Here is a 14,753-nt window from a genome sequence, read left to right on the forward strand (position 1 = left end):
GGCGGCGGCGGGCGCGAAGTCGGGGTCCAGCGGCAGGCCGGCGGCCGAGGCGCCCATCACCGTGCGGTACATCTCCACGCCCTCGGGCAGCATGGACTTGATCTTGGGCAGCCAGCGCTTGCGCACGCGGCGCGCGTTGGTGCACATGTCCGCGGCGATCACGTTCATCTCGCTCTCCTTGAAGCTGGGGGCGAAGTTCTGACAGTATACTGCGGGGGGACGGGACAGGCCCAGGGCGCCATGAATGTCCGGCCGGAGCAGGAGACCCACGGGCCCGTCCTACGCCGCCCCGCTGCCTCCAGAAACCCTGGGGCCCCCGGGGCTCTCTGGCCTGCAGACTGTGGTCCCTTTGTCACTGCTGGGTCCTGGGGCCCTCCCCCAGCACAGCCTTTGAGGGCTAGTGGGGCCTCCCCGTCCCCATCCCTGTGCCGGGCCCTCGAAGTGACAACTTGTTCCGGGGCTCCGGAGCAACAGATGCCACACATTAAAAGCCTCCTTCCCCCCAGGGCCCAAGGCTGGAGCCAGGAGCACCCCACCCCAGCACTGGCACACACCCACTGGTGCCTTTGCGGCCTGCTGTCACCTTGTGCTATGCACCAGCAATTATGGACGGCCAAAGCCCTTCTGCTACAAAGGGGATCAGCCTCGGAGGGATTTTCTTCTCTTTTTCTTTCTTTCCTTTGTCTTTTTGAGACAGGGTCTCACTATGAAGTTCAGACTGGACTTGAGCTCACTTTGTAGCCCAGGCTGGTCTCGAACTTGCAAGGCAACTCCTGCCTCAGCCTCCCCAGGGCTAGGGTGACAGGCATGTGGTACTGCACCCAGCATCAGGGATTTTTTAAGGCAAGAAAATAGGAGTGTCTTTCATGCTGACGCTCGGGGCCAGCCCACCCAGGAGGGTGGGCCGCAACACCTCTGTCCTCCATGGGCCCACGGAACTGAGCATGGTGGTGCCCACGGAGATGGACCGGGCCCCACCACCCACCCCGGAGCGGGAGGCAGCCGAACAGATGGCAAAGGCTCAAAATAACCTCAACATGTAAATAAGGGGTTTTGTTCAAAAAGGAAAATTAGATCTATTTCACATATTAAAATAGTTTCGCAGCTGAATTCATCACACTTGGAAACCTACCAAGGACGTTAGCACCCCGAGGCCGGCTGGGCGTTGCTCTTTTGCTCTCCTCCTGGGGCCCCCTAAGGCCCCCTCCTACCTTCCCCCAGCCAGCACCTGAGCCCCCAGGGCACCCGAGACCCCCTGCACCCTGGAGCGCAGCCACTCACGTTTCACAGCATTCAGGACTCGACTGTCCAGCGGCTTGCGGCTTGGGTCGCTGGTGGAAGAGCGGATGCCAGTGCCACAGCTGTTGGCCAGCGTGTTCCTGCAGAGGGCAGAGCGGAGAGTGAGCTGCCGGGCTGGGCTGCACAGCCCAGAAGCCCAGCTGTCCCAGTGGCCTCCCTTGGGTCACACCCACTGTGGGGAGCAGGAGGCTCCCCTCACAGGGACAGGGTGGGGCCTTGGCTCCCCCACGTGGGTTGAGCCGCTGCCCCAGGCATCCTCAGCCCCGTCTGAGGGCCCCAGGTCACCTGAGTGAGCCGCGAGGCTGGGAGGCAGGGCTGTTGGCCCAGACTCCTGACGGGGAAGCTGTGACTTCTGCTTTATTGGGGGGCTGAGCCTTTGGGAAACAGAAGGAAAGCCAGCCACCTGCAGGCTGGGCCTGGCCCCGGTACACGTCACCTCCCCGGAGCCACCCCACTGCCCTCGCACTGCCAGGCCACATGGACACATTGGCAGTGCATGAGCCCCAAGGCTCCTGGAGAGGGACCTGGGACCTCTGTTCCGGCTCTACCCCACCTACCTGTCAAAGAAGGTGGCCAGAAGCCTCCGCAGCAAGACCTTGTGCTTCACCCCTGCGCAGAGGTGGCAGTTCATGAGCTGGCCACGTGTGATGTAGACCCCGGAGCCTGTGACCGGCAAACAGGCAACGTGAGGCCTGGGCCCAACGGCCCTGCTCAGGGGCTCCCAGGGTCACACTCGGCATGCGGGGTCCCACTGAGATGCAGCTGCCTCACCCCCATATGACGGTCCCTGCTCTGCTGCCCCACTCCCCATCTGTCCCAAGCTCTTAGCTGTCCTCACAGGTTCCGAAGAGCCTCTGTAGTGAGGAGTCTACCCCGCCAAGGACCTTCCCTGGCTGTGTCCAGAGGAGACCCTCATCCCAGCAGAGCGAGGCAGAGGCTGGCCTCGGGCGCATCACCCAAGCATGGGTAGATGAAGGACCGATCGATGGGACGGGGCCCAGGCGCAGCACAGAGCATCTGGGTGTGTGGACACAGGCCAGGAAAAGGCCCGGGCAGAAACCTTGGGGGGACACCAGAGCGCCACACTGCTGGAGCCTTCCCTGTCCTGTCTGGGTTTTTCTAGGATCTATGTGACAGCGGGCACTGACTGTTCATGAGGAAAGGAGCCATGTCTGTCCTCCAAGGGACCTGCTAGCCCCTGGGGAGCCCTGGCCTGCAGCCTCAGGGCCAACTCTGGTCAACTCTCTCTGTAGCCTGAGGGGCCTGGCTCCCAGGGACTCTGCTCTGGGGACAGCAGTGTCAACGATCACAAGGGCACTGTTCCCTGAAGCTCCGTCCCCCACACTCAAAACTTCAAGGAGCCCCAGATCCCTTCCCTGGCAGGACTACAATGTCCCTGGCCTCTGCAGAGAGCCTGTGTCAGGCCCCACAAAACCCCCTTTCTGGACATCTCTCCAGGTCAAACCCCAAACACAGGCTGCTGCTGCAGGTGGGGCCACCCGCCTCTTCTAAGCCCCACACCTACTTGGAGGGCCCAGGACGCACTCGGCACCCTGTTCGTCCAGCCATCCAGCCAGCACTGTTGCAGCCAGCAGGGACGGGGCTCACGACCTCTGGGAGTGGTTCGCAGCAGAGGATATCGTGGGTGTGCGGGCACTAGACTTCCCAGGGCATGCGGCTGGGCTGGTGAGGGCAGGACTCCCCGTGCTTGCGGCTCTGCCTTGGGGACCCTACCCTGCCCACTGTGGATCTTTCTTGACAAAGATGGAGAGGAACAGCCCCACAGCCCCATGGGACGACAGGGCCATGAAGGATTAAAAATTTACAAAGAGCTGTGAGACTGCTCGAAGCCCAGCCCCAAAGCCCAGTCTGTCTGCTGCAGGCTTGGCCCACAGGGGCTTCTGGGAGTGCAGAGCCACTGCCCTTCCAGAAGGACCTGGGCTGGGCATGGCTGCCTGGAGCCTGAGGTCACCGCCCCGACATACTCAGGCTCGGGATGGGGACACTGCTGTGACACACTGTGTGCGCCTCATGATCTGTGGCCTACATTACAGCCCAGCAAATGGAGCCCCTGCCAATCAGGAACACGGCAAGCCCGGGGGATTCAATTAAAATGCTAAATTAATTCAATCGAATAACTCCCCTTAATGACATATTCTTCTAAGAGGAAATCAAGAAATTCACGGTGTTCTTTATTTTGACTGTTTGGTGATGAGCGAAATGTTCACGGCTCTGAACAAACAGGCGGGCTGATGTTTACGTACAGCCCTGGTGCGGGGACTCACCTGCCACCAGCTCCAGCTTCTCCCCAGGGTCCCCCTCAGAGTAGAGCTTGGGGTGACAGCGGTAGCCGATCTGGCTGATGAGGCTGGCGGGCAGCGCCACGAGGTCGCGGCGGATGAGGACGCAGGAGCGGCTCTCCAGCGGCACTGGCTCGGGCTTCTCTTGCACTGTAGCACAGAACCAGCCCATGAGCTGGGCGCCTGTGGGCCAGGCGGGTGGGTCTGTCCTCGCCCACCAAAATCCTTTCTCTCTTAATTTTACCATGATTATCATCATCACTATCATTTTCAGTGCTGGAGGTTGAGCTCAGGGCCTTCACACAGAGCTACACCTCCAGCCTGCTTTGAAAATCCTTTGAGATGGGGTCTCGCTAAGTCAGTGTCTTAGCTCAAACTTGTGACTCTCCTGCCTCAGCCGCCCAGAGCATAGAGACTGCAGGCACACAGTCACTGTACCCTGCTCTGCCACGCTCCTGAGGCTGAGGATGGACCTGCCCCCTGCCAGCCTGAGTGAGCAGATCAGGGCCCGGCAGCCTCCTCACACCAGCCTTGCCCTGTCCCAAGGGCTGGTGGTGAGGGCACCCACCCAGACCCAGGAGCACACTGGTGAGGGTGGCAGGAGCCGGGAACAGGATGCAGGACAGCCAGCGGGTGGCATGGTGGCTGGGGACAGGGCTGTGTTCTGGGGACAGGCAGAGCAGTGGCTCTGCTGCTGGGAAACTGCCTAAGAGCGGAAGCAGGGCAGATGGGGGGCCAACACTGCCACCCCAAAGCCCTGTTCCGTGGCTCCCGAAACAGGCAGGGGCGAGACCATGGCAGCTCCCAGGCGAGGGCTCGGATGTGGCCAGCACAAGGACACAAGGGCTCGGATGTGGCCAGCACCAGGACACAGCCAGGCAGGCCTGGTGCCTACAGAGCCACCTAGCAAATATGTGTCAAGAGCAGAGCCCAGTCGGTGGGGTGTCAAGGGCGGGCCCCAGCCTTCTGCTGTTCTTGACACACCAGACTAGACTGGATTGGACTGGATCGGGGACAGAGACCCCTAGCCCTCAGCTCTGCAGAGGGCCAAGGCCCAGAATGACCCTGCAACTCCTGCACGGGGCGTTGGCTCCACAGGGTTTCCAGCCAGGCTATACCCAGGCAACTGACCAGCCTGCCCTGGCCAGGTCCCAGCAGGCCACTGTAGCCAGTGTGAAGTCCCCAGGTCCACTCTAGTGGTCACACCCCTCCTCTGCTGAGGTGTGCAGGGCACCCTCAATGTTGGGGGGCCAAGGGGAACACATGGCCCTACTGAGTGCCCGTTCCCAGGCCTGCAGCGCTCCCCGAACACAGAGGGACAGCAGCCTCACACCACGACCACCAGATGGGCACTTCTAACCCTGAGGTTGGGGTGTGCTGCCAATTGGGCTCCACATGTCCCCAGGTTGGGGAAGGACCTTGGGTCACCCAGGCGCAGGTCCCGTTCGTGGGGGGGTGGTCAGAAGCCCTGGGAGAGGGGCCAGCTTGCAGGATGCGGTAGTTGGACCCCTAGACCCATGGGTCCTGCAGCTCTGGGTCCAGCAGGCTCAGGCACCCCGGCCTCCTCTGCAGCAGCACCCCACTCTGTGAGGACTGGACAACTCAGTGGGGGCTGCTGTGGCTGGGTGAGGGTCCCCAGGGAAGGAATCGGTGTGGACCAGCCCTCAAGGGCCAACATCTGGACCACAAGGCACCTCACGCAAGCCCAGCCACAACGTCCCAGCCCCCTGGGCCCCTCCACCCTGCAAGGCCGCGGGCCGCTCGGCGGGTGGCACCTGCAGCAGCAAACAGCCCTGCAGCCATGACCTTCAACAGGGTGCTGCTGGATCTGGGCAGGAGGTCTGCCCCCATCAGCAGCCGCCCAGGAGGAGAACAGAGGGGAGGGGGCGGCTACAGAGCTGATGGGGGGCGTGTCCCCTGGGGCAGAGCCCGAGGACCTCCTGAGCCTGGAATCACTGGGCTCCGGGAACACTGAAAACAATCCGATGGAGATGATATTTTGAACATAATTACGCCCCCCGCCCCCTGGCCTGCTGCGATCGCACACGTGCTGTGGCATTTACATAAAGAGTGTTCACCAACAGAAATAATTCCCAGCCACAACCACCTCAGCGCGAGATGTTTTTCCCAACAGCAGTTGTTTGCGCTCCGCACGCACCCCACCCCAGCCCGGCTCCCCGAGAGCAGAGCCCGTCAGCACCAGAACCCGAAAAAGCCGAGTCTATTTCTGCCTTGCCGAGCACTGGGTGCTTCGGCTAAAAATACCCTGGGCAGGGACGCAGCCACTCATCCGCAGAGGTGCTCCAAGCTGGGCCCCCAAATCGCCTACCGGGGCTGCGCCTGCCACAGGGCTGCCAGGGCCAGGTGAGGACTGGTGAGGACAGGCTGACCCTTACCCACGGGGTGGTGAGAGGCCCCACGGTCCTGCTGAGGCCCCCATGCCCCAAGCCTCTGGTCACCCCAGGCCTACTGTCGTCACCAGCCCCCAAGACCACAGCTGGGGAGGCTGGCTCACCGCAGGGCAGAGGTGGGAGCCCCCATCCATGAAGAAGAGAGTCCTGGACATCATGGCAGGTCCGGCCGTGGCTCATCCGGGCACAAGAGACACCCAGTATCAAGGTCAGAGTAGTCAAGGCAAACACGGAAAGAACTACGGTCATGGGACACAGATGGACCCTCCTTCCAGGGCTCCTGACTGTGACCCACCAGCGAGCCCCTGAGCCTGCAGGGCCTGTGTGGCCGACGACGCTGCTGCAGGGACCAACACACCCAAAGGAATCAAACCCGAGTCATCAAGCTGGCCAAGATAAGTGAGCCAGGCGGGGGGCAACCCCTGCCACTGCACCTTGGTGCTCCTAGGGCCACCAAACTAGAGATGGGAAGGGGAAAGGGGTTCAGGCTGGTGAGAGGGTGATGTCAGGGAGAGGGCGGTGATAGTGGTACAGCAGCGTGAACACCCCTAAGTGCATAATGAAAAAGGCTCGAAGTCACTCTGTGCTGTGTATTAAAAACACATTTAAAAAAAGAAGTCAGGGTGCAGTTCAGTGGCAGAAGGGGTGCTTAGCACACGGCAGGGTCTATGAAGGATGCAGGTCTGGGTGTGGGGTGGGACAGGCGGGACCCAGGCTCAGCCTAGATTCTGCTCCCGACCCCCGGCTGGGGCTCTGCGGGGCGCAGGACCCTCTCCGAGCACAGCTGGGGATGCTGGCCAGCAGGAAAGAAGAGGGGAGCGCGTGTTCCACGGTAGAGCCTGCGGCCCCTTCTCACGCAGAGTAGAAAAGGAGCACCTGGTCCCTAAGCATAACTGAGAGGTGAGCACAGTAGTTTACAGCAGTCACCCCAGCTCTGCAAAGCTGGGATTGCAGGAGGATCACAAGTTTGAACCAGCTCTGGGAACTTAGAAACTTAGCCAGACCTCGTATGGAAATGAAAAAATAAGACAGGCTGAGCGTGTAGCTCAGTGAAAAGGTCCCGGGTTCAACTCCCAGCCAGGGAGGGAGGGAGGCCGCAACCTCAGCTCAAGGAGGCTGAGACACGAAGGGGGTTTCACCTGTCGACTTGGTCTGTCTTCCAAAGACAAAACAACAGAAAAGAGCTGTCACTTGGGGCCAAGGTCCTGAGTTCAATCCCCAGTACTGAAAGAAAAAAAGATGCGTCATCTCCCTGCTTAGAGAAGGGCAGAGCCACACAGTGCTAGGGGGGCTCTGCTTGGATGCCACCCACACCACAGCTGGGGTGGGCACAGAGTGTGGGAACAGGAACACCCTCCATGAGCAGGAGGAAGGCAGAGCCTCAGCTCGCAGGTCGTCGTGAAGGCAGGCACACGCTCAGCACTCACACACGGCCCCTCCACGGGACCCTGCGCCCGCTCCCCTGCGCCCCCACCCTGGCCGCCTCAGTGAGGCACAGAAGGGAGCCGTGGGTCACAGCCAGGAGCTCAGGCACAAGGTCCCGCCCCACAGTCACAGCTGTGCCAGGCCCCGAGTGTGCAGCCTGCTCCTAAGGACAGAACAGCTGCCAGGGCCAGGGTAGGTGTACAGGGCCACCAAGGGGCGGCACAGGGCTCAGGCAGTGACTGTTACTGGTGCCCCCCATGGCGGAGCCGCTCAGCAGAGGCCCATCCGACCAGCGACCCAAGGTGCACGCCTCCCACCCTCCTCTGAGCCTCGCCATAACCTGCTTCACCCTGGTACCTCTGACGGCCACGCCCTGTGGGACTTGGGCACCCAGTGTGGCCCCCGCAGCTTCACAAATCCCTTGCTCTGGGGCGCTGCTCCTCCTCGCTGTCCTGATCCTGGGGGCTCCCTACTGTTGGGCTGGGTGTCCTGGGCTCTGTCAGGACCCTTCGTCCACACCCCAGGAGACAGATGCACCTGTCTGTGGAGATGTAGACTGCCAGGGGCATCAGAGGACAGACCACAGGGGCCACGCTGCGCTGCAGGGTAAGACATGCCCGCTTTGTGGGTGCCAAGCTGTGGGGTGCATCTTGGAACACAGTGAAACCCGGTGTGCTGGGCATGAGGAGCAAGGCAGGCAGGGCTCCCAGCAGCAAGAAGCGTAAAGGCAGGGCCCAGCTCGGTGGCCCAGCTACCGTAGGTGCTCAGCTTGCAGGAGCTGAGGGGTCTGGGGTCCTTCTGGTACCCTGAGTGCTGGCGCCAGGCAGTACAGCAGCCAGACAGCTATCCTCCTCCACACAGCTCCCACAGGTGACCCAGGTTTCTCCACACCAACCCACCTGGACCTGCCCTCCACCCACGGTGCCCGTCCTGGCCCTGCTGTGGCTGTGGTGTCCCGGCGCATCTCCAGTCCCCTTGCTGGGCTCCAACCCAGCCACTGTTCTCATCCAGCCTGGCCCGCTCCCTTCCTGCCTGGAACTTCCTGTGCCTGTCCAGCAGCAGTGTGGAGACAGTGCCACTGTCACTCCCTGTGCAGCCGTGGTGACCCTGGGACACTGACAGTAGGGGCAGGACATGGGCACAGGCACACAGGGTACAGGGACAGGCTCCCAGGACCAGGGCTGTGATGCCTCTGGGGGACCCGAGGTGTGCTCACTGCCTGACCTCGTCATTGTCCGAGTCACTCAGCAAGCACCCTGACAAGTAGCTCCCCAGGTGTCCCAGAGACAGCGGCTGCTGAAGCAGCCTTGCATGGGGCAGTGGTGACCACCGCAGTTCTCACAAGGGTCCCAGTGGCAGGACGGGAGGGCGGGACCCAACGACGGGCAGCTCTGGGGTGTTTGCAGAATGCTGAGCTACATGCACGCAGGGTGAGAAGGAGTACAACGGTCAGGAAACCAGAACGACTCCAGCTAGCATTCGGGGGCTCGGTCTTCGAGACAAATCAGGGTTCAGGACCAGAACCAGAGCGGCCCAAGGCGGCTTTCACTGCTGCCTGCCCCCAACTGCAGCCCTGAAGCCTGCCCTGCAGCTCAGCCCAGCTCTGCTCATTTAATTTATCCTTTTTGAGAGAGAGTCTAAGCCACCCAGTTTCCCGGGGGGCCTTCGGCATGTGATCCGCCTGCCTCAGCCTCCGGGTGCGCCCCACGCCGCAGCTACACAGCCAACTTTTAAGGAGCAGTCCTAGCCTGCCACTGAGTGGTGCTGCTTAGCACTTATCAACTATTTTCAAACAATGCCCAGCAATCGACAGAATGATGCCAGGAGCCTGGAAGAACAGCAGCCCCCAATGATAAAAACAACAAAAAACCCCAATTTACAAAAAGACATTAGATACAGACCCACAGACCAAATGATAAAAAACCAATTTACAAAAAGACATTAGATCAGACAATTAGCAGACGCCAACCCTAAAATAACTGCCCAGAACATGTGCGGGAAGTGTAGGTAACAAGATGGAGAACCCCACTGGAAACCAGAATCAATACGCAGGACCACAGCCTGGGAATAAAGCATTCCAGTAACCGAGATTACGAACTCCGAAGAACGGCTTGGGGAGAAATTAGCAGAGCAAATGAGAAGATTTGTGAGCTGGAAAATAATTCAGGACAAAATATCCAGATGGAAGCAGAAAAAGAAAGCGGAAACAAAAATGACGCGAAGCAGAGGGAAAGTGGCCGGGGAAGGTGGGGCTCAGGCTGGGGGGAGCTGGGGACAGGTGAAGAGGACCCCAAGCACCTCGGGCGTCGGGACCCAGAACCCTGGGAAGGAAGGCAGCCCAGTCGGGACAGATAGAGGCAACGAATTATGCCAGCGAGAAGCCCAGAGTGGTGGACGCAGGTAGACACCAGACTCGCCAGGCTGCAAGACAGGACGGGGCCTGCACCTCCCAGCCGAAACTGAGCTCCTCACAGAACTTTCTCCATAGATGTCCCACTTGAATGAGCTATTCCCCTTCTGAGTATCTCCCCGGAAAAATTAAAAACATCACATCACAGCAGTATATGTGTATCCATATTTATAGCAGCCAATTTTTGATAGCTAGATCTTGAAAACAACCCAGATGCCCATCAATTGAGGAATAGATAAAAGAGATGTTGTTTAATATAATGGAGTACTACTCAACTATAAAGAAGGATTAGATGAGGTGTTATTTTTAAATAAGTAGATAGATGCAACTTGAGACTGTACTCATAAATGACCCATGTCTGTAGACATCATATTGTCTCACTAGTATGAGAAAATGAACAAGTAAATAAGATCCAAAATGTACAATAGATATTGTGAATTGGAAAGAAAGAGTTCAAAAGAAAAGACAAACTGTAAAGAGGGAAGGGGAAAAGAAGCAAGGAAAAATATGTGTATACACAACATATTTATCATAGTGATATAACCAGCTTCTCTTAGTTTATTAAAAAGGAAGTTTGTGCTAATATCATGTAGACAAGATAGCATGTCTATATCTTCCATCCTAAATATCTACTAGGAAGATGACAATATGCAATGTATCAACTGTTGTAACTGCCCTAATAATCTGTTTTGAACCTTGGTTTCATTGTTATGTTTACCTTTTTTCTCTCTACAATAAATAAATAAAAAAAGAACAACAAAAAAAAAAGAACTTTCTCCAAAACGCAGCATGGGCTGGTCCACAAAACATGTTGACATGAACATGAGAGAACCTGGGAACCCCAAAGGGATGCACGATCCCAACTGTACATCCCAGTCCCCTTTAAAATCCCAAAACATTCCAGACATTTCAAGAAAAAAAAAAAAAATCCTAAAGCTGATAACGGATCCAGGAGAGACGCGGGTTAGAAAGCAGCGGGGGCCGGCGAGAGCCACGCGGAGGCCGCCCCGCCCGACGGCAAGTTGCAACAGAAGCCAACAGGGCCAGCAGGACAGAACGAGGGTGCAGAACAGACCTCAACGGCCAAGAAATAGCAGCACGAGCCGCGGAACAGCTCTGGATGGCAAGGAGCCCGCCGCAGCGTGAAGACGATCTGCGGAACGGGGTGAAAAGGTTCAGAGCCTGCCAGGCTCCACGGTGCACATCGTGGGGCCCTGCCATCAGGAGGCACGGGCAGGCGCAGGCGTGGGCCTGCGGGCAAGAGTCCTCAGGAGGTAAAGGAGAATTAACGGAGGTGGAACATGAAGGGCAGAAAATGATCCACGCGCATGATTCACGGAGGAGACGTCATGGCTTGGCTAACGTCGGGCCACGCCGCCACTCAGGCGAGCACCGAGCCGGGTGAGAGGCTGCTCCATCCCTCATCAGCGCATGCGCCCTGACCAGCAGGACGGGCAGCAGAGGCGGCGCTGCAGCCAGGCGTGGTCCCTCAGGTGGGCGGCGCCCTTTCATGCAGTGCTCTCGTAATCTTCATCTGTTGCACACCCGTTATCCTAGCCCTTGGGAAGCTGAGGCAGGAGGATCGTTTCGAGTTCAAGACCAGCCTGGGCTACAAAAAGAGCTCAAGGTCAGCCTAAAGTGCATATGGAGACCTGGTCTCAAAAAGACTTAAAAAAAAGAAAGAAAGAAAGAAAATACTTCACACAATGGAAATTCTCTAGGAAACTGAATGAAAAAAAAAAGAGGAAAGCCACACATGAACACAGACACTGGGTGGGGTGAGAGTACCGCTGCCCAGAAGGACCACCAGAGACAGCTAGGCAGCTTGGGCCCCGGCGGTCTCTGCTGCATGTCCTTGTTGGCTTTACTTTTGTTTTTTCTATTTATTTATTTACTTACTTAAATTATAATTATTAGTTTGAGACAGGGTCCCACTATGAAGCCCAGGCTGGCCTCGAACTCACAGTGATCGTCCTGCCTCAGCCTCCTGAGTGCTGGGATTACGGCACCCAGCCAAAGCACTGCACTACGTCTTCAGCCTGTATGCTGAGAAGGCAGGCACACGCCCCACGCCCCACGCCCCACCACTGTGCCCATCACAGATGATCCCGAGTGTACAAAAAAAAAAACCACATTATCGAGAAAACACAGCCTCTCAAAACAAAGTTGACCCAAGGAGAACCACAGATCCTGGCCTCGTCCTGTCGCCCGTGCAGGAATCACAGTGCGCATGTCCAAGAGGCCCCCGTGGAGCGGCGGACAGCAAGGGCCTGACCTGAGGATGCATTCTGCTCCGCTCCGGGACCCCGCTGAGAGTCCCACAGAGGGCGCTGGACGCCCAGTGGGCACCCTTCCTGCCTGCGCCTGCACACCAGCACTGCTCTTCCTCGGGCTCCGCACACCCCGGGCTCCGAGCATGGTGCCCCTGCACACCATCACCCCACAATGAGCTGCAGCAGCACACCCGTGACAGCGTCAGAAGCTGCCTCCGGGCTCCCATGACGTGTTTGCCTCTGCGAACTAGTAATGTGAGGTCCATCTGCGTCTGTCAAATTTCACGACTCTACTGCTCAAAAGCCAGGATCTCCTGGACAAACCCACCCTGACCTACAAACTCCTTTAAGGAGCAAAATACTTCCCGGTTCATCTCATGTGACCAGAGAGCCGCGAGCACGTGGCCAGCAGGGAGTGTGGTATGGCGGGAGGCTGGAGGACCTCTGTCCTCAGTGCAGCCGCAAAATCCTAGACACCAGCAGACCTGAGGGGGGCTCCACCCCCAGGGCCCAGCGTGGATGGCTGCGTCCCCTCAGTCACAGTGCAGCCCCTCTGAACCCCGCCCAGCCCGCATGGCCTGTCAGGGCAGCCAGGCAAGCCATGCCACGCTCAGGCCCCAATGCCCGGTCAGCACCGCTGGGGCCCAGGGCTTGGGGCTCAGGCTGGCATGAGAGGGGTTTCCACATACTTAGCTATACCAGGTGTCAGGAAATCCGATCCCAAGGTGGGCAGCAAGGGGTCGGAGAGATGGCTCAGTAGAATAAGCGCTTCCTTAGCAAGAGGAGTTCAATCCCCGGTACAGGGGACATTTGGAGGACCTCTGTTTTGGCTGTGGAGATGGCTCAGTGGAATAAGCGCTTCCCTGGCAAGCGCAAGGGCCTGAGTTCAATCCCCGGTACAGGGGACATTTGGAGGACCTCTGTTTTGGCTGTGGAGATGGCTCAGTGGAATAAGCGCTTCCCTGGCAAGCGCAAGGGCCCGAGTTCAATCCCCGGCTCCAGAAAAAAAAAAAAAATTGTCCAAGGTGGGCAGCCCCCTCGCCCAACAAGTTCACGCACGACACGGAGTTCAGCACTACCAGGCAACCACGGAGCGCAGGAGAACCCCAAAGCGCCCTGCAGACACGGCTGTGCACACTGGGGCTAGTCCACAGACTCCGCCACAGCGGCCTCGACTCTGTCCCACCACTATGAAGCCAAACAAAGCTCAGCTTATTCCTGGGGAAGGAGGACCGAACAATGTAGCAAAAGAAGGAAATTTCCTCAGTGTGCAAAAACGGATCATGAGAAGCCCCGGACGGCACCAACTGACTGCAAAGGAGCAGCAGCCTTTCCTGGTGTGAAAATGGGCCGCGGTGAGAGGAGAAGTTCTTGCCGATTCGTGAAGCAAGAAAGGAAACAAAATGGTGAGGTCAGAAAGCAAATGGCTACAGGGGCACAATCATAAACACAGAGGAGCCGGGAGAAGCCACAGGTAAATCATTAAAACGGATCAGCACATTTGGGAAGGTGACCAGGCTGGTAAAAAAAAGACCCAACTTGGTTCTATGCAATTTAAAGGGAAACTTAATTGTCACGTAGCTAAAATTATACAAATTTGTAGGAATAAATCTAACAAAGGGTGCACAGAAGTCTAGGAAAATCACCAAGACACAAGCCGGCGGTGTGCAGAGGGCTGGCGCGCCTGGGCACCGCAGACACCCCGGACCCAGGCTCCTCTCTGCGTGTGGCTTCCAGAACTTAATTCCAAAAGGTGCGTGACAAGGTGACAGTGGCAGGGGCCAAGACCCAGAGGGACCCCACTGTGGGGACAGGGACGCACCTGCAGGACTCGGTCGGGAAGGTCACACACACAAACTCAGCAAGGCTCAGACACCAGGACAGACGCAGGGACACGGGGCTCGGGGGCACGGAGGAGGACACTCTCTCCACAGGGACAGGCCGGTGGCAGGAAGGCTCAGGGTGGAGGAGTGGACCAGGCCCCGAAACCACAGCCGGGATCATCCCGACGTCCTGGGGCCTGAACCGCTGTCAGAGGGGACACCAAGTGGCCTCCCCTCAGCTGCGCGACAGCTGGGGCTACAGAGGCACCACCCCTGCCCAAGTCCGGCTCTGCACATACTTCGCTCCCTGGCTCTAGCCGCCACACAAGTATACAACACGGGCAGCCCGGCAGCAAGCGCACACCCGCCCGAGAACTGCTTTCTAGATGTGGCCTGGCGGTGTGCTAGGGCGCTCCCCGGTGGGCACAAGGCCCTGGGCTTGGACCACAGAAGCACCAAAAAATAAAAGTAGGAAGCATAAAATAATCCTACTCCACCCTGAAAGGAAAAAGAACAGATTCCAGGGGCCGGGGAACAGAAGGATCCACAGCGCCGGAATCTTCTGCTGACTAAGGCAGTTAGAAAATGCTTTAAAAAGAGCAAGAAAAACCTGCGCAAGGACAGTAGATAAATCAGGGATGGATGGGGACACAATAAATCCACAGGCAACCTCAGTGGGGACGCGTGGCTACCAAAGACTGCAGCTTCACAAAGGTGGAGGTGTGTCCCTGCCACCCCAGCCAGGGACCCCAAGGCCAAACAAGATGGGGGTCTGCTGACGTGGGTGGCCATGAGCTCCTCCTGCCAAAGAG

At 58.3% G+C, this 14,753-nt stretch overlaps 1 protein-coding gene across 1 annotated transcript in view; it reads right to left on the bottom strand.

Moving 5' to 3' along the window:
* Nucleotides 1-14,753, bottom strand: part of Nacc2 (NACC family member 2) — a 43,571-nt gene that overhangs the window by 14,459 nt on the left and 14,359 nt on the right. The window contains exons 3-6 of the mRNA XM_023700240.1: nt 3,585-3,749; nt 1,857-1,962; nt 1,282-1,379; nt 4-209 (exon numbers count right to left, since the gene is read on the bottom strand). Of these exons, the coding sequence (XP_023556008.1) occupies nt 4-209; nt 1,282-1,379; nt 1,857-1,962; nt 3,585-3,749 (575 nt within the window). The remainder of the gene's footprint in view (nt 1-3; nt 210-1,281; nt 1,380-1,856; nt 1,963-3,584; nt 3,750-14,753) is intronic.

This window comes from Octodon degus, unplaced genomic scaffold (assembly GCF_000260255.1).
Source record: "Octodon degus isolate 3935 unplaced genomic scaffold, OctDeg1.0 scaffold00123, whole genome shotgun sequence".
Taxonomy (NCBI): domain Eukaryota; kingdom Metazoa; phylum Chordata; class Mammalia; order Rodentia; family Octodontidae; genus Octodon; species Octodon degus.